Raw genomic sequence first — 25712 nt, 5'->3', positions numbered from 1 at the left:
GTCAATAATCCCACTTTCGTTTCTAGGTATCCCCATTCGAATCCTGGTCACCTGGAGATCACTTCTTGGTTCACTTGGGCTGGTTTCCCGCTCTCGTCATGTTCCACGCCATCCCCGGATAGACCTCGCCTGTAAACCATAGGGACTGTACCGAATTTCACTTCCCTATGCTTCCCCTACTTACTTATTCTCTACAATGACCTCACTACCGCACAGACCTTGCTCCATCTACGAGCCAATCGAGTCCCGGGGACATACATGCACCTCCAAAGATGCAGAGCCTTGTCTCTCCAAATACTCGCTGCTTAAAGGAGGCCGATAGTGAGGCAGAGTTGGCAGGAAGAGCCGTATAAGGCAGATCTGGTGTTACTGATTCTCTAGCACGCAGAACTTCGCTTCGAGGTGCTTCGGCAACTTCCCCTGAGCAGCTCGACCCCGACTACCTCCGAGAGCCTCTCAACACACCTCCTTTTCTGCTTCCAGATATTAAAACGCATGGGCTTCGCCAACTATCTACACACACGCCGAATAGCAGTCCAAACAGCATGCTCCGCCGAACACGATGCTACCCAGCCAGACCAGCCCCTTCACTCCCCATCCAAATCCAGAATCAGCAAGCTCGTAGACAGCGCGGGCAGCCGCGGCGCCGAGAGCCTCTCGCCGACCACCTCCCAGGCCACCTCCCCGTCAGCCGACCAGGGGATGCTCGCGACGCGGACCGCGCCGGGCACGGGCACGACGACGGGGCCGTCGACGTCAACGTACCCGCCGTTGACGACGGAGACCAGCGCCCGCCGACCGACAACCCAGTACGCCGCGTCCACGACGTCCACGTCGGCGTCCACCGCCACGGGGACAGGCCTCGCCCCGCCGACCAGGAACCCGACGACCGGCTGGGCGGCGAGGACGGCCGCCAGGGCGCCGTGGGCGGCGGCGAGGACGTCGCTGGCCGGGTAGACCCACGAGACGACGGCCTGGGCGCCGTGGTTGAGAGCCAGCACGGCCATGGCGCGCTCCTCTGCGGGGCTGGGGTCGCGGAGCCAATAGTCCTCGCCGTGGAAGCTCTGGGGGCTGTGGACTTTCGTCTTGGCCCAGAGGTTCAGGGCGCGCTCGCGGGCGGCCATGCCGTCGAGGCGGCGGGACACGTCCTGCGGGTTGCCGGCGCAGCCGTCGCAGCCGCAGTCGCCGAGGGTGGCGTTGCAGGCCGTGCCCCACTTGGAGAAGGTCGCGTTGATGCCGATCGGGTAGACGTCGGACATGAGCATGTCGGCGCCCGAGGAGTAGTTGCCGAAGTAGTAGTCCTGGCAGTTGAGGACGACGGCTACGGGGTGGTACGGGTCGAGGCGCCGGACGAGGTCGTAGGCGAGGATGGGGGCGGAGAAGGGGTCTTGCCAGCCGTCGGGTCTGGGAAAGGGGGGAGGGAGGTCATGCATGTTAGTCTTCACTCCCCGAACTTTTATTTCCTTTTATAGAGAGAGAGAATTGGTCTGCTGGGATGGCTCACTCGTCCGCTGTCCAGTATGCGAATATCGCATCTGCGTCCCTCGCTCGGATGACTTGCTCCTGGACCATGGTCAGGTTCTTGTAGAACTCGCGCATATCGAACATGAACTTCAGGTCCATCTGATCCAGGACGTCGAACACGACGGGCGAGTCGGCATAGTTGGTCAGCGGCGTTATAGCGTTGAGGCCCAGGTCGGCGTAATGCCGCAGCGCCGACGTGTCGTTCTGCGAGACGTTGCGCAGGAAGCCGTCGTATGACGAGTAGAAGCCGTAGGCGAGCAGGGGCTCGAACGTGTTGTTGGACGCCCCGTTCCGGAAGAGTATGCCCCCATTCAGGTTGTCCAGCTTGGTGACGCTGCCGCCGGCCTTTTCGGGGAGGTAGAACAGCTCGCTCGTCGCCGTCCACGTCGGGTCGCCCCCCTCAGGGGCGCCGTACAGGACCACCTCGATAGGATTGAGACTGGCCGTCAGGCGCGACAAGTCAAAGCCAAAGACATTGCCCGTCGAGTTTACCGCAATTCGGTTCTCGACAAGAGGTTCGTTGTTCGAGACGAGATTAATGGAGAAGACGAACTGCTCTGCCGTCGAGTTCGGCCACGGCTTCCCAAAGAACTGGGTCAGGGGCGCGTTCACGACGAACTCGCCTGTCTCCTCGCTGTCCAAGTAGAGGCTGTACCGCGGCTTGAACTGCACGTCCAGCAGAGGCGGCCCCGGGACGGGAGTAGGTGGCAGAGTCTGGCCGCCGGGGTCGAACGCCGGGTATCTGGGAGGGCATTAGTCGCGGAACCCTCGTGATCTACCGGCTCCCGGCCATGGGGATGACGGCACTTACCCGGCTTCGTACACTTTTCCACACCATCGGTTCCATTCAGGATGATTGCCCGTTTGCTGGCCCTTGACTCCAGAGACTGCCAGCAACCAGAGGCTCAATGGGAGCATCATCTTGCCCGACGACAGCTCGAAGGTAAGAAGAGGTGCATTTCCACTTTATTGGATGCGGGGGCGGCGTATGAGTTGTATCTATAGTTAAATTGAGATCCCCATTTCTCGCAGAGTCTCGAGGACCTACATATTAATATCCGCGGGGTTTATCCACCTGTCACTCACCTGCCTCTTTCAATTACAACGCGGGGGAGGGGGAACATGTATCACAAACGAGTTTATTAGAGGGCCCCAATCAAGCGGCCGCCCCTATTTGACTTTCTTCTCCTCTGTCTTATTCCTCGCCCCCGTTGTAGATCCATGAGGATGACAACTGACCGGGCACCTACACCACGGCGAACAACCTGGTCATCCCTGAATAACTGGGTAGAATGCATCACTTTCACATTTCTCTTGGAAGTAAAAGCAATCCTTGTCAACCGTAACAATAATCCGATATGAGGCGGATATGACGAGTTAATGGCACCCTGCTCATCTTAAAACGCTGGACGCCGAATAAGCTCCCTCACATACTGAAGTCCTAAAGGTCTATTCTCTAAGAAGTATGCAACGCAGCGGAGCAGCAGTCACTTGTCGGCCAAGAGAGATCCGATAGTAAGCCAGCTCTGACTTCGTTCAATTGGAAGTGTCCGGTCAGAGCTGGAGAGTTACTCGCAACTAGGAAGACTCGGGAAAGTAATGAGCCGATGGATCCGCTCCCCCGTCATCGTCATCCGAGCTGCACACTACACTCCTTGCTCTCCGCCGCGGCCTTGGGCTTTGGGTTTTTGTTTCCTGCCCACTGCAGCTTCCGCGGCTTCATGTACTGGTCCAGAACCTCGTCCGTGACGAGCTTCCGCTGCTCCTGGAACTGCAGCACGTACTCTTGCAGGAGCTCAATGGCCATCTTTTTGAGCTCCCCTGTCATAAGCTCGCCGCTCTTGTAGTTCTTATAGACCTCTGCGAGCTTTGCGTCGTCGTCCTCGAAATACGTCAGGTAGGTGTACGCGACGTCAACGTCGGGGTTTCCTCCGCGACTACGGTGTTCCTCGAGCGTAGCCCCGCCGCCGCTAAACGCATGCTTGTTGATTTTGTTCTATGAGGCACGTAAGTACCTATCGCTCAACAAGAAAGTTTGAGTGACTGTACCTTGATCTGCTTTGGCGTATCAGACATGAAGATGGCCGAGTTCGGGTTCGACGATGACATCTTGCCGCCGGCTCCCTGTAGGGCAGTAAGGAATTTCGAGTGGATCAAGGCCGGCTTTGGCGATGGATAGCGCATCCTGTGGGCATTGTCCCGGAGAAGGCGAAAGTAAGGGTCTTGGTCAATCCCCATGGGGATCAAGCAAGGAATGCTTGCGATCTCTTTGGTCCGAGCAGTGAGCGGCTCATCTGTCCAGAGCTCCGGGTATGAAGTCGCAAACGCGGCCACGCACTGGACAGACGGGAAGAAGATGCGCCCGATGTTGGAGCTTCCACATCATTAGCCATAGCCCAAGAACGAGGGAGGTCTCTGGAGACATGGGAAGCTGAGCGCATACCTTTCGTTGAATCCGAATGCGCCACGAACCTGGTTGAAGGTCACCAATTTTGAGAACTCCCAGGCATTCATCAGGAAGTGGTTCCCAAGGTACTTCAGATCGCTATAGACGAACGTCTTCTTAACGTCGAAGCCCAGGGCGATGATATCTCGCGCATTTTCCATAGCATATTCCAGCGTCTCTTCGAAGGTAGCGCTATCCTTGAAAAGCGCCTTCTCGTCGTCCGTAAGCATGAAAACCAGCGGGACGTCAAAGACATCTTGCAGCCACTTTGTGAACTGCAACGGTATGGTATGGCCTAGATGCAAGCTTCCCGTACTCGGACCTCTACCGGTGTAGAGAAAGAAGGGCTTGCCTTGCTCGTATTTATCTAGGATCTTGTCGAAGTCGCGGTGGCTGAAGAATAGGCCGCGCCGGAGCCAGCGATGAGGCTTGTGTCCCGTCACCTGCTCGAAGCGCTCGAGGAGCTTCTGGTCGACAGTTTGGGTATTCCATTTCCTATCTGGGTTGTCAGCATGGGCGAGAAGGTCGGCCTCAAGGAGAGCCAGAAAGCCAACACATACCGGCAAATGGCATCGTAGTCAATGGGAATGATTTCGCCATTCTCGCCCTGTGCGCCCTCGACGGACCAGGGATTGATGTCTTGCTCCCGCTGAGGATTGGCCGATTCGGCCGCGGCGGGCTGGGCCACTGCGTTCTGACCTGCTTCGTTCTCAGCAGCCATGATCTTTTGAGTGACGAAGTGGGGTTGGATCAGAGCCCAGTTTTGAAGTTGTTGTGTTTTGCGAACCACCATTTGGCGGGGTAGTCGAGTCACACATCAGAGAGACGTGGCTAGATCGCTAGATGTGGCTGAAAGAAAGACCCTTGTTTCAATTTTTTTTCCGCCGGCGCAGGGGGGGAAGAGAGGGGTCAGCAACAACTCCACGAGGGGGTCGGACATCCATGCACGAGGGACAAATCAAATGCTTTCAAACGCTTCATTCGCTCCAGATAGAGTGTATCTTTCACGTGCGTTAGTCTTCGAAACAGCCTCGAAACTCCAAGCAATGCAGATATCTACAGAAACAAGGACCAGCGTGTCTATCTATCTATCTATCTATCGCTCTCGCTCAATAGAAGAAATGAACAGTTCTTGCTAGACGACTCAGACCCAATCTTCTAGGCGCCGAAGGCCTTGAACCTGTCCTCGATCGGCATGAAGGTCTTCTCGCCGGGCTCGGCCGCCCGCCCGCCAAACACGAGCTGGGCATTCAGTCTCCAGCTGGAAGGCAACTTCCACTCCTGGGCGACCTTGCCGTCGACGAGGGGGTTGTAGTGCTGCAGGTTGGCGCCGAGACCCTCAGCCTCGAACGCCGTCCAGAGAGTGTACTGGAGCATCGCGTCGGACTGCGTGGCGAAGATGGGGAACTTGTCGGCATAGAGGGCGAACTTGGCCTGCATGCCCTCGACAACCTCTTGGTCTTCGAAGAAGAGTACCTGTTGGTTCGACATGTCAGCAAATTGTTCGTTGGCAGAGACGTGCCGGGGTGTATGCAGGAAATGGATGTGGTAATGCAACTTACACTTCCAGCGGCAGCCCTGAACATGGCCATCTTAGCCCCAGTGGGTTCCCAGTTCTCAGGAGGGACGACGGTCTTCAAGACGTCGGTGGTGATGTCCCAGAACTTCTCATGCTCAGCACCAAACAGGACAACGACTCGGTTGCTCTGGGAGTTGAAGCTGCTTGGGACGTGGAGGAGACCCTCTTTGATGATCTCCTGAATGCGGTCGGTGCTGATGGTAAGCTCCTTGTTGAGGGCATAGTAGGTTCGCCGAGCCTTGACGAGCTCCAAGAGGGGGGCGGCCTGGTTCGACATTTTGGCTGTTCTTGAGAAAGATCGTGTAGGAACTTGGCGCGAGGTACTCAGGGCAGAGATGGGTATTTTCTGTCTCGAGATAGTTCGCAAAGATGGGATTGCTCGGGTGATGCTCCTGCTTAACAAGTACATTCAATGCTGTGGATGGAGGAAGGATTATATCAAAAGCGCAGTGGGAACGGTGAGTGGTTTATATCTCCGACTTTGAAGCCGAAATGGACCCTGTACCTTTTTGGATCCAATGCGACGGTTAGGGTGACAAATGCTTACGTTGTATAAGATCTTGGAAAGATCGCGCGTGGAATTAGCTTGGTAAAGCCGAGTGATCCCGGTTGTGAGTGGAGCTATGGCGTGCCTTGATCCTGGTGTACACTTAGGGAGACACAGTCGGTATGGGACATTAGGTAAGTTGGCTCGTTTGGTAGATGGAATATCATGTCCACCAGCTGGTCTAGGTAGTCTTCCGAGTCAGGAGTCAGGAGTCAGGAGTCAGGAGTCAGGAGTCAGGACCTAGTCAGGACAAGAAGGTTGGGTTCCTGCCATTTGATACACGTTGATACAGCGGTGGCCATAGTTCTATAGTATCTTAGTATCAGAAATCGAAAGTGAAGCATGTGGCAACCAGAGTGGTTGTCTACCACAGTAGTGTAAATCCCGGGTGGCTGCCACGTTCCTGTCAGAACACTAATTGATTGTGCAGCGATGAAGCAATCCTCCGCAGGCCAATCAGACAAGTGGCAGCAAGCCATAATAGGAGACTGCACGGGCCTGCCCATGATGACATGCACACCAAGAGTCCCATGGAATTCGGTAGAAGGTTCTTAATTCCGTAGCCACAATAAGGTACAATGGACCCGGCACAACCTTTCCAAGGCCCGACCGCCGCTCGGTCTACGACAGACTGGACCCAGGAGAGGCTATCACTTTGGCTCTCTTGGGATCCTTATAGAGACTCTCTTATCTGGAACCCTTGCAGGGGAAACATCAGGGGAAACATCGCGGGAATATGAGGGAAAAGTGCGACATGAACTGATCATGGCAGTGTGTAAACTACAGTGAGAATAAAACTACATCGCGAGAGAAATAACCTTCCCGAGTCTGCCAGTCTTCGTGATGTCTTCTTGCTCTATCCCTGTCCAGATGATACCACGCTCGCGATCCCGCGATTGCTAGATCCCAAATTCGACCCCATGCTGACGCCGACGCCATATCTAGTTTTGTTCCTATCTTCAAATGCCCATGAGCCCAATAAGAGAAAAACGCTTTTTATCAAAGCCTGCCAGAGCGTTGCCACCATGGCATATGCAACAGAAGTAGAAGCAACCTCAATGAAATTAACTGTCCCTTCCTCCGGTCGAACAGCTCCAGGACCTGTGGGATCAATCACCAGGTCTCTGCGATGTACTGGCCGGCTTCCTTCTTCAACTCCCAGAACCTCGCGGCCTCCTCGCGCCCAAGGTTGCCCTTCTCCATGGCGACTTCGATGAGGGCCTTTTCGACACCCTCGCCCATGCCCTTGGTGCTACCGCAGACGAACACTCGGCCGTCGACCGAGTTGATGATGTACCAGACAAGGTCGGTCTGGTTCTTGACCTCCTCCTGCACGTAGCGGCCCTCGCCGCGGCGGCTCTCCACGACCCTCTTGACCTCGTCCTCGTGAACACCCCATTCGCCGCTGTACAGCTCGTCGACGAGCGAGTCGCGAACTCCCTGGAGGACCCAGACCTTGTTGGCGCAGTTGGCCGTCTTGAGTCGCCTCTGGACAAACCCTCGGAACGGAGCAATGCCGACGCCGGCACCGATCAGGAGCATAGGGCCGTCGGAGACGAACTCCTTGGCAAGCGGATTGGACATCAGGCCCTTGAACATAGGAATATAAAAGTCGGGATTCTTCTCGCCCTTCTCTCGAGCTTCGAGGAACCTCAAGGCTTGTCGCTGGAAGAAACCAGAGCCAAGGCCCATACGGGTGCCTGATCGCCAATCATTCGTGTCATGGACGGTGACGGCTAGCTCAATCAGGCGGTGCTGCTTGCCGTCCCGCGTCTCGAAAGACTCATGAGGGTCATTGGAGAGCGAGTAAAAGCGTGGCATGATAGGCTGCAGAACCGAGAGGACGAGATCCAGAGGAGGTTTGGCGCTAGGGAATGCGTGTAGAAGTTGCGCGAGCGAGATATGTGGGCCGGTTCGGAAATCGCAGAAGATACCCTGGCCCTCGCCTGCGCAGAGGAAGAGGAGTACCCTCTGTTCAATTTCATTCGTTGCGTGCTCTGCAAGGACGCGAAGGAGCTGCTTTGTAGGCGGGTACGACTGGATATCGGAACACCAAGTAAGCAAGTCCCGGCGCGTAGTCACTAGCTCGCGAGCCTGGTCCTCGCCCCATACGGTTGGCCAGCGCCCCTTGGTGGTCTCAAGAAGGACGGGCTTGTTCCGGATGAAGCGAGGAACCATGAGGAGATCGAGGATCTCATCAACGGCCGCAGCATCGTTAGGAGCAGACACGCCAATGGCACCGCCGACCTTGAAATCTATGCCCTCGCCTTCTGGATAGTCCGTGACGTCGAGATCGAAGTGGAAGGTTCGCTTCTCCGCGCCAGGTCGCGTTAATTCCCGTGTGTTATGGATGCGCGCCGGGAAGACGTGGTGGGGAGGATGCGGTTGCACGAAAGATGGAGGCTGGATCTTGGTGTCGAGGTCTTCCAAACCCAGGGTTGGGAGACCCTTCTTCTCTAGCTCCGCAGTTTGGGTGGGGCTTTTGGTATCATTGCCGGAATCATCGCCAAGAGAAATTGCCGAGTCAGTGGGGGATGGTATGGTCGAGGGCCGTCGAAGGGGTTGTAGAAAAACGGTTTGCTCGGGCAGGTCGGTGACGTTGGTAAGCGCAACAGGGATTGCGTCAATCTTGAGGAACAGGGATCGGAATGCGTCATTGTCGGGAAGATCAATGCCTTCGTACTCGACGCCTTCTCTTCGGGCCCCGCCGTCAAGACAGCAGCCTCCTCCGCAGCACCGCCTAATCAATTGGCTTGTTGTCTCGCCGGTAATGCGTTGGATATCAGCAGGGCTCCGGGCAATTAGGACTGTCGAGGCGCGTCGGCGACGTGTAAGTTCGGCTTGGCGGGGTTCCTCAATTTCTTGCTCGTCGGCAGACTCCGAATAAGTGAGCGACGGGGCAGCCGACGGGGACGCGTGGGGTTCCTCCGGTATGCTGTTCGCCGTGCGGTCGGCCAGCAGCCTTTCAACCTGAGTTGCCATCGCCTTCGAATTCTGGTGGGTTTTGTCGCTCACTGGAGTGTAGGTGCGGTGAAAGGGGCGGGTAAAGTGGCGACGCGACGGTATGAGTAGATGGGGGCGAATGTCAGCGCAAAAGATGCATGACCGGGTTTTTGTATGTCTGAAGAGGCGGGAATAAAAAGTACTGAAGGCCAGGGTATAGGCACTGGCTGCTGAGTTGAGGACCTGCGCGTGCAATGTGACTGTCCCTAGACAGCTTATTCCTCAGAGAGAGAGAGAATATGTTGGTAATGCTTCTAGTAGGTTGAGTGAAAACCAGCTGCTTTCGAGGAGGGAGGGAGAGGCTGCCTTTTTGGGGCAACTTGCCCCCGTGCAAGTAGGTACCTTCAATATGGATATGCACGGTAAATGTTGCACAGTGCGGGTCAATCAATTCCCTGGACCGTAGCCGAAACAGGCCGCCTTGGAACCTAGTTCAACACTTTTTCCCGAAAACAGCGCGTGGCAACAAATCAGTAGCACTATCATCAATTAATTACCTCATCTAGCAGCCGTGCCTTATGATGGCTTACCATCTTGAATACGTTCCGCGGAAGTCCTGCACCCTATCCTTCCCCCTGAGAGTTCTCCCGTAAACCTCACACCAGGCCAATTTCTTGTGGCGTGATTCACGTGCCACTCCGACTTCCAGAAGAAAATTATTTGCCGGGATCAGGAGATGCTAGTTAGCGTACCTTAGTCACAACTTTTAGTGTATTTTCCCCTCCAAATGGGTACCTTCTCCAGGTCGGGTCCCACATTGCGGCAGCCCGAGAACCGAATGCCACAGTTATTCAGCCATCGCCATCCGCATCCAAACCCAACGCAATCAATGCAACCCAATGGATCATAGCTGGCTTCTGCAGCATCTCCAGCCTCCGCAGCCATTGTGCATCCCTGCGTTATTATTCGGGCAGAAATGTATGTCAGTGGACGTCACGCCATTTAAGCTCCTATTCTCTCTATGGGGTTTCTGGCCTGTGAGCCGCGGATTCAAGGCCAGTTGGCCTAACTTCTCCGATCTCGGGCTCATGCCAAGAAATAGCCTTTGCACTGTGTATGTCTTGGGCCTTATTATCTAATCGATCAATCAAATTGGCTCCACTTTAACGGATGTCGCAGCCAATCGAAAGTCAGCTCCCTTGGGCTGAAGATCAGATAACTGAGATTAGATCCATCAGATAACAAAGTCGAACTGAGACAGTTCCTTGGGAATGGACTTGTCCAGGGGTTCCGGGCGGAAATTTGAAATTACAACCCGTATATCTTACCGAGTCTCGGTTTGGCAGATGATAGGGCAATAGGGCCGGGACGAACGTTCCCAACAACCAACGCTTTCAAGTTCCCAACAACACAAGAACGGGAAGAAGGCCACCCGGTGCGTGGTGCCCTGCTCACGCTTGCGAGTCTTTCCTCCTTCTCTCAGATCTAATACCTCAGCTAGGTAGCTGAACATTCCTTGCTCTTATTTTTCCTTGTGTTCACCGTGTTCCCCGGCCTGGCGCCAATATTATCCCTCCTGACCGCGCTCCTTGGCAGTCTTGGGGCCCTAACGCGTCAAATATGACTGTATACGACTAGAGGCGCCTTCAGATAGGCATGGAAACTTGAAGTCCATGACCGGGGCATGCACTAGCACCATCCGCAGCATCAGTTCGGCCCCCCGTAGCAGCAAGCCGCAGACAGTGGCTCGTTGACGGATGGCGTTATTCTTGCCCTTCTCATCGAGATCAGCCACTTGCTTAGGTAGCCGGAGTAAAGACTAGCTCGGAGTCTTAGCTGCTGTAGCGCTCCTTGGGGCGGGGGCCACCCGCAGTCGTCAGCATTCACCTGACTTCTCCAAGGCCCACAGATTATCGTACCACATATGGGATGGAGAGAGGTCGAAGGCACCCCTGCCGAGATGTCTCGGTATTGTGTTTTCCGGAGGCTGGAATCACACAGTGGCCCGGCATTTGACCCATTAGTCCGCATACCATTTGGCTCGACAGTCAGGGGAAAGCGGAGAACGTTCCGGATGGGTTGCCTTGGCTTCGGGCGACACTGGCTCGGTTCCTGGCTTCAACCTCTGCTCCTACCTCCTGTGTCTCCGTAATTTCCATATTTGATATCCTGACCATCCGCACACCTCGGCCTGGAGAGACTGCTCGGTCAACGGGTGAGTTGATGGAGCACATTCGACTTTTCCAAATCAGGGTCAAAAATGGTCCAACGCGTCGTAATCAGTAGCAAGGATGCATGGATGTGCTCCTATTACTGTTGTCGCCCACATATTGAGGCAGTGACGGCCAATCACTACCAGATGTAAGGCGACGTTGCTATTGCTGACAAGGAGAATAGTAATCCGAAGAGGACCGACCCCTTTTTGTTGGGTAGAACGCACAGGGGGGGAGACGAGACATGGAATTCACCAAGGCAGCGGCAGCCCAAGGAAGTCATACGCATCTGGCGCTCAACATATTCCAAATGACAAATGTGCAGCGTCTCCACGACAGACGCAGCAGAGCGGCACCAAGAGTAGCACTGAGCTTTCATCTAAGGGGAGATCCACCGCCAGGGGGTTGTAGCTACCTGGCTATGTATCCGTGTCTCACTACATATGTGCTGGTGCTGCCACCGGGTTAGCAACAAGCAATGATTATTGCAAGTACTCTTGGCTGCTATAACTGGCTGAATAACTATCCAGTCGTTGTGAGGGTCTGGACTTGTCGTGTCATCAAAGAGGTTATTAGTCTTAATCAGGCGACTTGAAATGGCCAAGACTTCCCAGCAAAATACATTTTTGCTACAGTAGATACTGAAAATTCTCCCAAGGGAAGAAGCTGCCGATTAAGGAGGCATGGACTTCTACTCTCTTCGGTGTTGGAAGATGTATACAGGTTGCCAAGCTGGCCATGAGTTTCCTTGCTATCGCTCTGAGACCTTTGAGAACGGAAGTTCCAAACCTCCTGAGTATCCCCCAATACCTCGAGTGTGCTCAGTGCCTGCGTCTCGCCCACCCACAGACAAGTCGGTCGAGATAATGAATCTCAATAATAACCAAGTAGATTGCTCTCCTGCCTTTCCAATTTTAGGGAAGAGGTACTACATGTAAATCCGTAAAGCGGGAACTAAGCTGACGCCGGTTTGATGCAGGGTGTCGCACTGAGCAACAGCCCTGAGATGGCCCTTCAGGAAAGTTTCCCTCATCGTCCCATCCGGCCCACAAGTGTCTCCGACAAGGCCAAACACATACATATATGTATCTCCAACGACTCCAACCCTTGACTCCCACTCCACTGCGCAGTATCAGCCGGCTCCCTTGTTCCTCCGAACCCCAAGGCCACCCATGCCCCCAGACAGGGTTTAATGCCACGGACCAGCCCCGTATCCAATCACCGCGCATCACCCTGCTCAAGCTGAAAGGCTTCAGCCGTTGGACCAACGTCGAAATTCGTCAATAGTCTCATTAGCTGCGTCTGCACAGCGCGTCGAGGTGCCGAGGTCGTCCCGGCATTGGGGAGTCCACTACTCAGAGTGTGTCATTTGCGCCACCCCGAGAGAGAAAGCTGGAACAGGAATCCACCCCAACCAGTGTTAATGCAAGCGTGAGCAAGATTCTGTGTAGGGTGGATGCGAGCTGGGCCGCCGCCCGACCCCGATTCAATACGCCACCGGCTCTCGGGATGCGTCAGACAGCGAACAGCCGTCTATATGTATATCCCTCAACCCCCTTCCCGCGTCCCCCCTCCCCAACAAGAGACAGGTTCTCTTCACCCATCCCCTCCCGGAATCCTCCGCAAGACAGCCACGACAAGCCACCTCTTCCGCTCGATCACGTCCTCGACCCCCCGATCCCAGGCCCACTCCCTCTCCAGCCCGTCGCAGTCCCTCTCCCAGATCCACTCCACCTCGAGCCCCACCAGCCGCAGCTCCTCCTCCCCAAAGAACCCGCGCATCGCCTCCCTCCCCGTATGCAGCCCCGCCACGACCCACGCCCGCGCCCTCGGCCCCCGGCCCAGGAACCCGGCAACCGACCGCCGTAGCCCGTCGTGCTGCCACGGCATCCACAGGCAGTCAGCGACCAGGACGCGATCGAACCCCCCGCCGACGCCCCCGCCCCCGCCGTCGCCGTCGCCTACCCCGACCACCAGGTCCGACAGGTCGCCCCACCCGTGCCCGACGACCGCCACCGGCGGCGGCGTGGCGGCGCGGCCGAGCGGCGAGTTCTCGGGCCGGACGTTGCGCTCGACGTTGGCGCGCAGGTTGGCCAGCACCGGCGGGGACGGGTAATCCGTGACGACGACGCGGGACGCGCCGAGGAGGGCGCAGAGCTGCGAGGGGAGCGCCGTGCCCGCGCCGAGCTCCAGGACCGAAAGGCCCGCGACCGAGAAGGACGACCGGGGGGCCGACAAGGGGTGGGCGGGTTCGGCCTGTGAGGAGGAGGAGGAGGGGGGGAGGAGGTCCAGGGTGGCTGCTTCGATCATCTCGGCGAGGAGCAGGGACGAGTTCCAGAGGTAGTGGCTGAAGAGCTGGCGGTCGTCTTCACCTACGGGATCGACCAGGCTGATGTGCAGGGGTCTGGGCAGGTGCGGAGAGGTGTAGAGCAGGCCGTGGTCCGCGTCGCCGTGCTGGTTGGTGACGTCGCCCGGGAATATGACCGCGAGGGACGACGAGAAGTAGTCCTCGGGATCCTCCGGCCGGGAGCCCGTCAGGGTGATTCGGGATGTGAGAGCCATGATCCCGGACAAAATGGCGCAAGCTGTGGAAGAGGGAGAAAGAAAGATTGCTGCTCGTCCACAGCCTCCAGATCCCCACGGCGACGAAGCCTGACACCGGGCACAACACCGGGACTCCCAAGACTGAAAGTTAGGAGTTCTATTTTTCAAAGAACGTCTGTCTCGTCACAGAACCGGTTTGCGATCGCCAAGTTACTACGTACTATGGTAGGTACTTATACACAGGGATTTGGTGGGTTAAGCTTTACTGCCAAGATCTGCCGCCTCCGAAACGGGTTAGTCGGTTCCCGGCCCCTGCCGACCGGGCCCCACTACACACACCTAGGTAGGTACCTACTGTATGTACCTACCTAGGTGTAGATACGCATGTAGGGTCTTTCCAGGCTTTGGGTTTTTCATCAATGAATACTCCATTTTCCTATAACGGTGCTATTCTATACCCAGCTATGTACAGACAACATCCATACTCCCAATTTGCATTAGGTTTCCATTCCTCCCATACTTCCGCAGGGTGTAATTCAGCCATGAAAATTGTCGGTGGACTATATATATACGCATTATATACGACTATGGCGGGTCTTGAGACAATAGGGACGAACGATAAACGAGATTAAGGTGGCTCGCTATTCAAGTCCATTGGTATTTATGTATTTATGGTCTTTCAGTTTTGACGCGATTCAAGACACGATGAAGAAAGCTTCTGTCTGTGTATACATATCCATTCAGGCTAAGAGTGACAAGAGAAGAGAAAACGGGGTATCGTAACACCGCGACAGGTGGGTGGTAAAAGGTATCCAAGCAAGAAAAGACGGTGGAAAAATTGGAAAGGTACGAGACAAATTCCGTTCCATGCTTGCCAGCTCTTGACAAATCATAAATCATTAAAATCCTTCTTCCCGAAAGATGGGATAAAACCGCGCGCCGAGTCATGCCCCCAACACCAGACTTTTGCTTTAGACCTTTCCCAGTATGATCATTAAGTTGCTTTAATCATCGTTGTTTGCATTGATGTTTGCAATCGATGTTTGCGTCCGCCTCCGAGCTAGTCGATGTGGAGGGGATGCGAGAGTGGAGGTGGAAGTGAGAGAGAGAGAGAGTGAGAGAGTGAGAGAGTGAGTGGCGAAGAACGACGCGTCATCTATTGCTGGGCAATAGCAATCTCGCCGGTGCTGCACTCGAGCATCTTCTTCAACTCTTCCTCCGAGGGGTCATCCGAGATCCACGGTCCTTTCTCCTCATCGGTAGCTCCGAGGAAGCCCTCGGCGCGCTTGAGGGTCTGCACATCGAGGTCGGTCACGTACGACTTGCCATCCGAGAGGGGAACGCGGACCTCGTGGTCGGTCGACAACATCATATCATCCTTGGCAAGGCGGCGCGCGCCGTCAAAGACAGCCATGACACGCTTCTTCATCGTCATCTGGCCCTTGTCGAAGCCCCATGATGACGGATAGTCACGCCTGTTCTTGCGGCCGCGAGCCTTCCCAGAAAGCGGGACGCCGCCACGCGAATGAGTGAGACCCCGCGACTTCTGCACGCCGTTGGGCGGATTGCCCTTGGCTTTCTTGGTGGGCGAGGTGGCCGAGGTCTTGATACCACCCCGCTCGGGTTTGAAGTCCTCGTCGCCAGCATCGTCCTCCTCGGCCATATCATCGTCGTCCTCTTCGACATTCGGGGCCAAAGTCGTGGCCGGGAGCTGGTTCTTCTCCAGTGTGTCATGGACCTCCCGATCGTTCTCGACCTCGGCCAGGCGCTTGGCGTTGATGGCCTCGGCGGGATCCTCCTGCTGCACGATGCGCAGGACACAGTCATCCAAGTGCTCGTAGAAGTCCTGAGCATTGGAGAAGGTTGCCGCGCAGGTGCTGCACTTGCCGGTAGCGTCGGGGGCGTAACCGGTCAGCTTCTTGCCGTTGTTGGCGCCCGGCGTCTTCTTCCGGCTGTTGGGCGGGGTCTGCTCGACCCCATGCACTGCAGTCAGGTGCCTCTTGAACACGTCCGCCCTGTTGAACGACTTCTCGGCCGCCGAGCCGGAGCCGGGGCAGAAGCCACACACCATTGTGCCCTTGTAGTGCGTCAGAGTATGGCGGTTCTTGTCATACTTCCGTGCGAAACCCTTGATGTGGTAATCGCAAGTCTGGATGGGGCATTTCTCGGGCCGTTCCGTTTGGTGTGTCAACATGTGGGCTTTCAGGTCCTTGAAGGTCTTCCCACAGTCGGGATGTGGACACCTTTGCTTCTCCTTGGACTCGTCTCCACTGTACGTCTGCTCGCCCGAGAAGTTGGACTGGTACGAAACGTGGCTTTGCCGTCTTTGAGGGTCGACTGGGGCTGCGAAGGGGCTGTGTCCGAACTGCGGGTAATTACCATTATTCATGAAGGGCGATGTGCTGCCCGTCCGGAGTTGCGGTGACGGAGAGAGAGCTGGTGACGCGGGATACGGTTGATTCCGAGGGTGGAAGCTGTTTTCGTAACCAGGCATGGTCATCGGCTGATTGATCTCGGGGTGGATCAACGAAGGATCTGAAGCGACGATTCTGGTTAGTCATATATGCACAAAAGCCAAGGCCGAAGATCACACAAGAGGAAACCAACAAGAAGATTCTAGAGGAGGGACGAAATGCCCGCTGGACTGAGAGAAGAAAGGAGAAAAGAGAGGGGCAGACTGGTTCCGCACAATAGGGCTCATGCCATCTTGACAGGGGCTACTCCATGCTGGAAGCGGTGGAGAAGAAGCCGGAGTTGTTGGAGAGGCCATCACGAGGCTGGATTTCCGAGGCAGACCAAGCTCAGGCACGACGGTGCATGAAGAAGATGCGGGAGAAGAGAGACTGGATCTAGGGATCTGTGACAACTCACCAACAAATCCAGGCCCCTTGGCTTGTGCGAAATCGAAGTGAGCGTTGAACCCATCTATACAGGGAGCGAACGAGTACTCGGTCCCGGCGAAGTAGTCGTTCTGGTCGACGATGCCCGGGCTGCTGCTGAGGCCCTGTGGTGCTGCCCAGTCAGGCATAGGCGCCAACTGGCCATGGTTGGAGAGCGGCGAGCCCATGTTGGATGAGGATGCAGAGGCGCTGGAGAGGTTTGAGGAGGGGACGCGCATCTCGTCGTCGGGGTACATGTACGGGCCGTCTGCGTAGAGAGCGTTCGCCTCGTATGCCATCGAGGTCGGGTATGTGTCATGTACAGGACGCGGGTATGTGCCATATGATTCTGGCGAGATTCCCATATCCATGGAGGTTGAGGGGTAGACTCCCTGCGGTGGGTCGGGATAGTTCATTGCGAGGTCTTCCCGTGGCTGGCAATGTGCGTGGTTGCCTGTCGAGCCTCTACGTCGATGGTGAACTGAGTGAGCTTGGGGTAGCAAATGGAAGCTCTTGGGGGTGTGAAAGAGCGCGTCAATATTGTATGTGCGAGCTGCTGGATTTCGGTTGCTGCTTTCTAGACTCCTTGCTTGGTGGTTTCTTTCCTTCCTCCCAACGCGATGGTGTGTCTCGGAGGGTCCTTTCAACTTATATCGTGGGGTATGGCAGGGGGAACGAGAGACAGGACCCTGGAATGTTGTTACCCTTACCAGTATTGGCGAAGGGACTTGAATGTTGTGCGAGATGTAAAACAGATGTCTCCAAGAACGGGAGACAAGAACATGTTTGGGAATGGGCGCCTCGGATTCTATATACACATGAAGCTCCACCCACAGCCGATCTCTTGTAGGGCAGAAGGACGAGCGAGGCGTAGCATCCCTTTGCAGGGCCATTTGCAGGGGTATGGTGGAGGGGGCATGGGCCAGGGGGAGGCAGGGGAGGGTTGGGACGGGAGGGTACATCGCTACTTGGGGTACTTTCGCTACTTTGGCGACTTTGGTACTTTGGGCTGCGCTGCACTGACCTGGTCCTGGGCGGAGGCAAAAGATACCTAGGTACCTGGTTGGCGCCCTCTTTCCCTGTTAGTCCCAACAAGGTCGTCCTTGGTTCCTTCCATCTCCTGTCACGAAAATGAGGTCCTCAGAAAGACCTAGCGAGCAGGGGACAGGGACTGGGACCCTGTCGATGGGACACAGTGACCGAGACCTGCTTCGGGCGCGCCCAGGAAAAAAAAAATTCGTGACTTGCACTGCGATGTTTTTGTGTGTAATTGACCCACGGTCGCTATCAGTCTATCAGAACCCCATTTGTCTGCGCGGACCTCGAGGACTCTCCCACCGGCTACAGCGAGGAGAGTCTGGACTCATCTCTATTGAAAGGGCTGGACATTTTATGTGGCCGACCCCTGTCAGGTTTCCGATATTTCCAATGACACCTCTCCAAGGCTCCCGTCTGCTACACTGCGTTTCTTCATCCGGTCTGGGTCGCGAGTTTGCTCAACACACTTTGCTTTTGCTGTTGTTCCCTGGTTCTCATACGCTAGACTCCCACTCAAAAGCTCAAGAGGCAGGGTAGGCAGCGGGATCCGCACGGTGGGTGTCATGCGGCCACACCGACCAGGCCAGCGGACTGCATTGTTATGTCACTGCCTACCCTGGAATTTGCAGGGGCCATTTTGTCTTTTACGATATCGTCGGGGGATTCATCCGTTGTCTTGGAACAAGACGCTAGTCGGAACAGTCAAAGCACCACCGCGGCAGTGATGTGCCGCGGCAGCGAGATACTATGGGAGATCTAAGGCAGAACAACCAACATCGGACGGCCTCCTCGTGTTTCGATTCGACAAGATCGATATGCTTCGCGAAGCCAGCCGTAAACGGATATCGTGGAGGCTCTGGCCCTTGTGGCCGTGGTATGTATTTTTACTCGCGAGGGCACAAACACAAGGACCAGTGCTGTGCAGCAATCCAACCCATCCAACCCATCCAACCCATCCAATCCATCCAACCCAACTCGCTGGAAGGGCACTACGGCAGACACTAGGGGTTAGTTGGGAGCTTCGACCAATGAGCCCTCTGCCCCCGCCGTGGAGTCGAGATGTGCCTGCCCCGAAAAGCAAAAAATAGCAAAGGTGCACAGCCTTACCAATATCCGCTTTGGGTACCGTGCCATTGAATGGTGGCTTCGCCCATCTGTACCGTCGCCTGTCTCAGAAACTCGTCGCTTGGAAATGAGAATTTTACAGGTTGCTCCTCTTGGGCATTATTTGCGTAGGTATCCAGTGATCCCCAGAGTGCCCGAGGCCGACCTTTATCTATCATGCAGATCATCTAAGTCTGCTGTATGTGTTCGCACATACGGAGTGCACGACACTAGATGATAGGCAGTCGTTCAACCGTAAATACAAAGTACGGCAGTATCCTGCCCGAGGCAACATCAAATCTCGTCAGCCAAGAAGGCGGTCAGCCACGAAATTCCACATCCCAGTGTGTCGGCCACCAACCTCGACCTAACCCGTCTCAAAGTCAAGTCAGTGTCATTCCTTATTTCGCATCATTCATTTTTTCATACGAGAGAAATGCCACCTCATCTTGCCGCACTGGATGGCCCAGGCCGGCCTGTGATGCCGTCGATTAGCGCCATGGAGGACAAGGAACGTATTCTAGCCAGTCGATTCTGGGCCCGTCAAACCTCGCCTAGTCGTCGTCCTAATTACCTTCTGTGCCATGTGCCCTGTTCTCCGGCTCCGCGATGTCTTGTCCCCCACGAAGATCGATTTCGACAAAGTGGGGCGTTTGTATTAGATCAATGTTACCAACTCCACCGCCGCTCGATCTCACAACACATCTGACCCATGCACTGCTCGCCGGGATCGTCAATCTGATGACATAATACATAACAGCCAAGCTTGTTTCGCCAAGAACTCCAGAAGTAAAGACCACTTGGACTGGAGCAGCTTAGGTATTGTTGGTTGGCTACCTAGTTCGTCACCTAACTCCTGCAAATAGCTACAGCATACAATTGACCAGCCAAAATGGCGCCTTTTTCCTGCTAGTAATGTGATTTGGCGGGTACCTGACGTCGAGCGATCCACAAAACTCCCCGCTAGGCTGGCGATAACTGCACAATTCCTAGCGTAGGTCGTAATCACAGAAGGATGTATGACATGAGCTGTACGGATTACTGTGTAAGAGTCAACAACAACGACGGGAAAAGAAAGAGAAAACGACGCTGGAAGCAAATTACTCTCCACAGGGAGTTCGATGTCGCGAGATTCTCAGGCCCCCTGCTGATGAATAAATTCTATCGATCCTGGGTCGACTTAAACTGCAAAGATAAGCGAACATGTAGCCAATAGCAGGACGAGGAACATAATTCGCGTTATCTCCATCGTCACTCGTCCTCATTCTCTCCCTGTCAATAATTCCCAACTTCCCGCGACTGGAATTGGGACCGGCAATGGACACGACTTGCACGTGTGGCTCCGTTGGACGGGTGGAGAGACAAGTCATCGGCATCATCACCTTATCAGGCCTTGGACTCGAGGCTTGAGGCAGAAACCAAGAATACCCCAGGCAGGTAGCCGTGGCTCAGCAGTGACTTTGTGTGACAAGTCGTGGCCCTATTAGTACACGTGTACCGAAAGGGTCGTAGTGGCTCCAGCTTCAGGATGTGATTGGCTTTTTTACGCTAAAGTGGACCCCCACCTTTCCCGTGCGGCACTAGCGTATCCAGGCGATGCTGGCCCGCTGGGAGGGTACCTGTCTGCGGGGAAAAGCCAAAATTTAAAAAAAGGAAGAGACAGGAGGCGGTGCAACCTTCCATGGTCCTGGGACCTGCCACAAGCCGTCATTAGGTGCGACACACTTTCATGGGCTGCAGCACATGCCAAGGTCACTCTCTTCATTACATTGCTGCCGATCTACACTATACGGGTATGCATCCCTGGATCAGCGGTCAGTAGATGTAACTGCAACTCTCCTCTGCTCATTCTCCTACCGACGCGAAGCAATTCTCTTACCGACGCGAAGCACAGTCGCTGCGGCCAGCCCGGTGCTTCATCATGCCATGCGGCCCTCTCGACATCGAGAGCCCCGTAATCCGTCGGTGAGCGACCCGGACGTGTCTTGTCTTGTGGTGCATGTGGGGTGTTTTAGCCTCGAAAGCCAACAGTCTCTTCTAATACACTGGCGCCAACCTCAAGTTATCTAGAGTCTCTACGTAGTGCATCTTGACTCGAGATGGGTCCATTATTTCTCCCAACCTGTCCATTCCGCTATCTACCTAGTTTCGGGTCTTGTCCGACTGTTTGGCGCCACCAACCGCATGCTTCGCGTCCTTTACGGAAAACGCAACTGTCAACGCGTCGTCTCTCCCACATGCACCGGAGAGTAAGGTAGCTTATGCGCCCAATAACGTCGGCAAAACGCGTCCTTGGCTCACATTTCTGCATCCTGCTCGCCCGCCGTGGCTCTTTATGCGGCATGTTGTGGAAAGCGCCAAGGACGAAACACTCAGCCCTACGAGGGGGTGAACTCGAATGCATACCTCCCATCTTGGAGGACGTGAAGGCACCTACATCTGCCAGACCAACCCGTTCTAGTTAGCCCCTGAATCGATCATCACAGGTCAAGAGTTTTCCTGCCCTATGAGCCACCGCCACATGAGATGTTCCCGCTTGTCAACACTCCGCCGAAAGTCAACTCCGCACTACACTTACTGCGCAAGTACGGATCCGTAATTGGACCTTTGATGTCTTGGGTGTGCGGCCACCACCTAAGCAGTGCCACCCTTTCCCCCCGCGCGAACCAAACCCCTTAAGACCGGCCCAATATTTGATCGCGCGGGTTTCTATATTTACAGGTTGAAATGCGCTTGTATTGTCACCTTGTTGTAACTTGGGTGCAACTCTTCAATATTACTGGAGGTCCCGGATTCCAAGCCGCGGAGACCGGACGACCAAGGACACAGGGTACATCGGAGGTTGCCGCCACGGCCGGGTAACCCTGGGTTCCCATGGCGGCATACAGGTTCGTTCGTACTGGCTGGACGCGCTCGCCCTGAGGCAATTTCTTGGGGGCCGTTGTATTTGGCCTGACTTCCCTGATCCATGTCATGGATCGCTCCATGCTCAACTTGCTTCGCGCGCCATGATTGGCTCGAAGTGGTTGGCCTGAGGTTCAATTGGTTTTACTACGTAGTACAACCTGTACAAGATAGGGGGTTCCAGGGGGACGGAAAATTCGTCACCTCACTTTCTTCCTCCTGCCGTGCGATGGCTTGCTACGACTAATTGGGCTTTGACGCAGAGCCGCAAGGCCTGCAGACTAGCACGGCACAAGGCCCACTGCCACGACCGCCCCCTCCCCCTGCCCCCTTGACCCGTTGGTCCAGAGAGGGCAATGCCAGCGAGCCGTGACAGCCGCGAGGAAATAAGTGACAACATATGCCGTGGAGGAGACGAAATAGTGTGCAAATTATGATCTTTAGCGATGCTCCGTAATGCCTCCAATGATCGTTCTCATGCTCCACCCACCTTGCAGCCACCACTCATGCGGGTTCCTTTGTCGAGGCAAGGCGGCAGCCGGAACGAAAATCCCTGCCTCCTTTTTCTTTTGTCAGTAATGTCAATGTAAAATAGGATATCGCCACGGTTGGTTGGTCATACGGCCGGCAGTCACTGAGTTCTGGAGATTGCATGAAAGGCCTCGCATGCCAGCCGGCGACAAAAATATCGGAAGATCCCAGTTCAGACATAGGGTATCTACCTACCTATTGATACCCTCGTGTGTTGAGTGGCTTGCGATACAACATTGGGTTCCTGAAGGGGGGTGGTTTTTTTCCTCATAGGGCTGAGCTATCAGTCATGATTGGCACGGAGAGGTACAGATCGCAATCCGAAATGATGCTGCCTTTGCTTCTCTTACCCGAGCCACAAAATTGCAAAGCACATGTAAGCTATCCTTGCCAATCATTTACCAAAAGCACCCCAGGTTCAACGGTTAACTGTTTGTAGTGTATTCCTGGAAAGCTAGAGCTTGGCTTGGGAACGAACCTATGGGGGGGTTTTCGGACGCCCCAGGGCTCGAAAGTACCCAACCCTCGTTGAAACGTACCGCCTGTACCCACCATGGAAGGTCTGTGCCATGGAACCTCCATGTGGTAGATCATGATTTTCGCAGGGTGCCATCGTGTGGCCCCCATCATGCCTTTCCGATTTGGGTAATGAGTGCGACCAGCAGATCGGACAAATTGATGCCCCGTGTGAACACTGCACACTACCTACAGTGGTACAATGTAGACATTTTGGTGAGAGCCCCTGAAAGAAGTTATTTCGAGCCCCTGAACATGTGCAAGGCATATTTCGTTCTTCTAGCGCGCTGGGCAAGGCAGAAATTGCTTAGCGAGCTCCATCGCAGTGCTTGCTTGGAAACCAGGCTAGCACACACCACGAACGCGTCAAACGCAAGGTTATAGCTCCGGAGCAATTGTAACCTACGCCTTTGAAGTTCGTGACCTGTATTTGGCGGTTGTTCTCCCATTATGCCCTTGTGCCTCAAGCCTCGGGCGGGGGATCCAACTTGCCACGCTAATAGTAAGTTTCAACAGAGCCCGCCAATCAAATTGTGAAAATTCAGCGGATCAATTCCATCCGATCCGCGCCTTACCTAGGTACCTACCTTCCTACCTAACCTTAGAACCTACATTCCTACCTAGCGGTCCATCGGGCGTCGGCACGGCCGACAACTTCAGGACGCTAACGTTATAGGGTACCTAGTGAGCTTGACAGTGGGGCAAGGCGTTGTGATAGTCCGAATACGCACCATTGACCCAGTTTCTTGGTACGCACGTACGACGTACCTATTCTCTACCTATCTCTGGATAATCGCGCGCTGTTCCCTTCAATAGCCGGGTTACCTCGGTACCTTGAGTGTTGGATGGGAGGCTCGACTTCAAGCAGGGCAGTGTGGGTACCTAGGTCCCTACCTAAGATATTCGAAGTGCTTCGAGACATACAGTCGGGCGCATATCAGGCGGTCGCAGAATGCCAGTGGTCTTGATCCAAAGGAGAAGGAGTAAACGAGAAACTCAGAGCCTCATGGACGACGACGCTATTGCCCATGTGGAGAAGAAGGGCGAGCCTCCAGAGTCCAGACCAGGCCCTGCACGTGGACACGCTTGGCTGTTTTGAACCTTGACAGACAGGAGACAGTTGACACATCGTGAGCGTTAACCCGAAGAGCACGAGGCGTTCCCCATCCCGTAGCCCGGGGCCAGTCTAGACGATATTGGGCATGCAGCCGTCCCAAAGCGCGATGGTACGACGCATGAAGGCCGCTGAGGTCCCAGCTTGGCAGCTCAGCACCTCGAAAACCTGCCTGTTAAAAACGTCTTTAACAACCCTCTTCGACGCTCTACAGACTAGTTGATGCGGAGTTGATTGTTCTCTGCATGCCCCTATGACGGGCGGCGTCGCCGTGCTGAACTGAAGCACACGGGGGTTGCCATCAGCAAATTGTGGACTCTGGGCCAACACTGGGAGGTTCCGCGTCTCTACGCCCTGGCTTTTTTTTTTGCAACGGGACTTTCCACCTCCCATGCTACGCTACCTATAATGAACTGATCTTATTACCTCTCAAATGTTGCGCACGGAAGCGGCGCTTTGACACACAAAGTCCAGAAGTTTTTGGAAACGAAACGAACTACCGAGATTACAACCAGACATGGGGAGATATCACTTGAAGAATATGAAGTGACACATATAGGAATGAACCCGTTCAATGCCCTCAGTGTTACACGGCGACATGCTCCCGCTTGCCCGTCCCCAGTGAATCGGGCGATGCAGAGTGCAGACCACCCCCCCCCCCCCCCAAATCGCTTACCCGCATCTCTGGGATTTCGTATGAAGACACCATGCATGGGTCCAATGTCTCCAGGATCGGCTTGGCGCACACGCACAGAGTGATGGAGATTGGCAGCGATGTAACTGCGGGCGCTTGGCTCTAAATTTGGGAGATGAGTCGCTCAAACACGAGGCGAGGCAATCCGGCGCGAGATTGAGGTGAAAATCGACGATTCACGAAGGAGGCGACGAGACATGCAGGCGGTCTGCGGGAAATTAGTGCCAAAGTTCGCCAACACTGTTTCACCCTGAACTGGCCCCCACTCTGGCCTTGACAGGGGGCCCAACTGTCATTCCCCAAGTTCCCTTCCCAAGTTCCAACACAACACAGGAGTAATAAGGCTAGTGCAGAAGCGACAAAGACACACCCCGGACGCCATGATCAAGCCCAGTTGGCAGTGGCCCATCACTGCCGGACCAGGGGCAAGGGGCTCGCCCACTGCTGGGGAGATTCCAACAGCACAGCCGTGTTCTAGATGGGTGGTGGCGCCGGCGCCGGCGACGGACGGTGCTAGTGGTGGCTGCCGTCGGGGACGCAGAACGATGGATAAGGGGCTCGCCCAATGACACCCCTTTCACTCAAGAAACAGCGCGCACGCATACGTCCGTACAGGACCAGAAAGGCAGCATCTAGCGGGGATTGTGTCAGTTCTCTTGGATTCATAAGATGGATGTAATACTACGCAGCAGGTGTACACGCATGCCGCCCGCCCGGCTGGGCCTCAATTGGCCTCGTTTCTCCCATGGATCTGGTCAATGGCGGTCCAGACCGCCGCTCTGCTGACACCCCACGGTTTTGCGCCATGTGATATCGGGCGCGAACAACGCCAGGAGGCCCAGAACCCAGGCTACATAGTACCAGATCGCGGTAGTTGTCTCGGTATGGCATATGCGCAGGGACTAGAATAGCTGTGGCGTACGCATAACGCATCCAAATCCGGTGAAGGCTTTGAGAGACAACGGCAAGTTCCATAGGTAGGTACAGATACGGGGTGCAAGGGTGGTATTGGTATATGTGCTGTGATTCGCCTGCAGGTGGTTACATGGGAGTGAAGATTACGGTCGTTACCAATCTCGTCAAAATACACGCTGCGACGTGCCCCCTGGGCTCTGGGACATTCCAATTTTCGTCTC

At 55.2% G+C, this 25712-nt stretch overlaps 6 protein-coding genes across 6 annotated transcripts; all 6 read right to left on the bottom strand.

Moving 5' to 3' along the window:
- Positions 1–98: 98 nt before the first annotated feature.
- QBC33DRAFT_601158 (uncharacterized protein) lies at positions 99–2555 on the bottom strand. Its single transcript, XM_060432096.1, has 3 exons — positions 2336–2555; positions 1505–2266; positions 99–1404 (listed from the first exon to the last, which is right to left on the bottom strand). The coding sequence occupies exons 1-3, from the start codon at positions 2443–2445 to the stop codon at positions 588–590; spliced, it is 1689 nt and encodes a 562-aa protein (XP_060286896.1). The 5' UTR covers positions 2446–2555; the 3' UTR covers positions 99–587.
- A 599-nt stretch (positions 2556–3154) lies between these two features.
- Positions 3155–4691, bottom strand: QBC33DRAFT_512420 (tryptophanyl-tRNA synthetase; the record flags this gene model as incomplete). Its single annotated transcript, XM_060425904.1, has 4 exons — positions 3155–3520; positions 3574–3898; positions 3968–4465; positions 4531–4691. The coding sequence occupies 4 exons, from the start codon at positions 4689–4691 to the stop codon at positions 3155–3157; spliced, it is 1350 nt and encodes a 449-aa protein (XP_060286895.1).
- Positions 4692–5128: 437 nt separating this feature from the next.
- On the bottom strand, positions 5129–5958 carry QBC33DRAFT_445448 (Nitroreductase-like protein; the record flags this gene model as incomplete). Its single annotated transcript, XM_060424329.1, has 2 exons — positions 5129–5446; positions 5533–5958. 2 exons carry the CDS (start codon positions 5956–5958, stop codon positions 5129–5131), a joined length of 744 nt encoding a protein of 247 aa, XP_060286894.1.
- A 791-nt stretch (positions 5959–6749) lies between these two features.
- Positions 6750–9387, bottom strand: QBC33DRAFT_528934 (uncharacterized protein). The gene has a single exon (XM_060427101.1). It carries the CDS (start codon positions 9076–9078, stop codon positions 7210–7212), a length of 1869 nt encoding a protein of 622 aa, XP_060286893.1. The 5' UTR covers positions 9079–9387; the 3' UTR covers positions 6750–7209.
- Positions 9388–12811: 3424 nt separating this feature from the next.
- QBC33DRAFT_278185 (nicotinamide N-methyltransferase) lies at positions 12812–14015 on the bottom strand. Its single transcript, XM_060423226.1, has one exon. The coding sequence runs from the start codon at positions 13812–13814 to the stop codon at positions 12849–12851; it is 966 nt and encodes a 321-aa protein (XP_060286892.1). The 5' UTR covers positions 13815–14015; the 3' UTR covers positions 12812–12848.
- A 937-nt stretch (positions 14016–14952) lies between these two features.
- QBC33DRAFT_556155 (uncharacterized protein) lies at positions 14953–17091 on the bottom strand (the record flags this gene model as incomplete). Its single annotated transcript, XM_060429699.1, has 2 exons — positions 14953–16331; positions 16668–17091. 2 exons carry the CDS (start codon positions 17089–17091, stop codon positions 14953–14955), a joined length of 1803 nt encoding a protein of 600 aa, XP_060286891.1.
- Between the last annotated feature and the right edge of the window lie 8621 nt (positions 17092–25712).

The sequence above is a fragment of the Phialemonium atrogriseum genome, assembly GCF_030411735.1.
Source record: "Phialemonium atrogriseum strain 8032-3 unplaced genomic scaffold QBC33scaffold_4, whole genome shotgun sequence".
Lineage (NCBI taxonomy): Eukaryota > Fungi > Ascomycota > Sordariomycetes > Cephalothecales > Cephalothecaceae > Phialemonium > Phialemonium atrogriseum.
The sequence above is the reverse complement of the archived record's forward strand: the minus strand, read 5'-3'. Positions and strand labels throughout refer to the sequence as shown.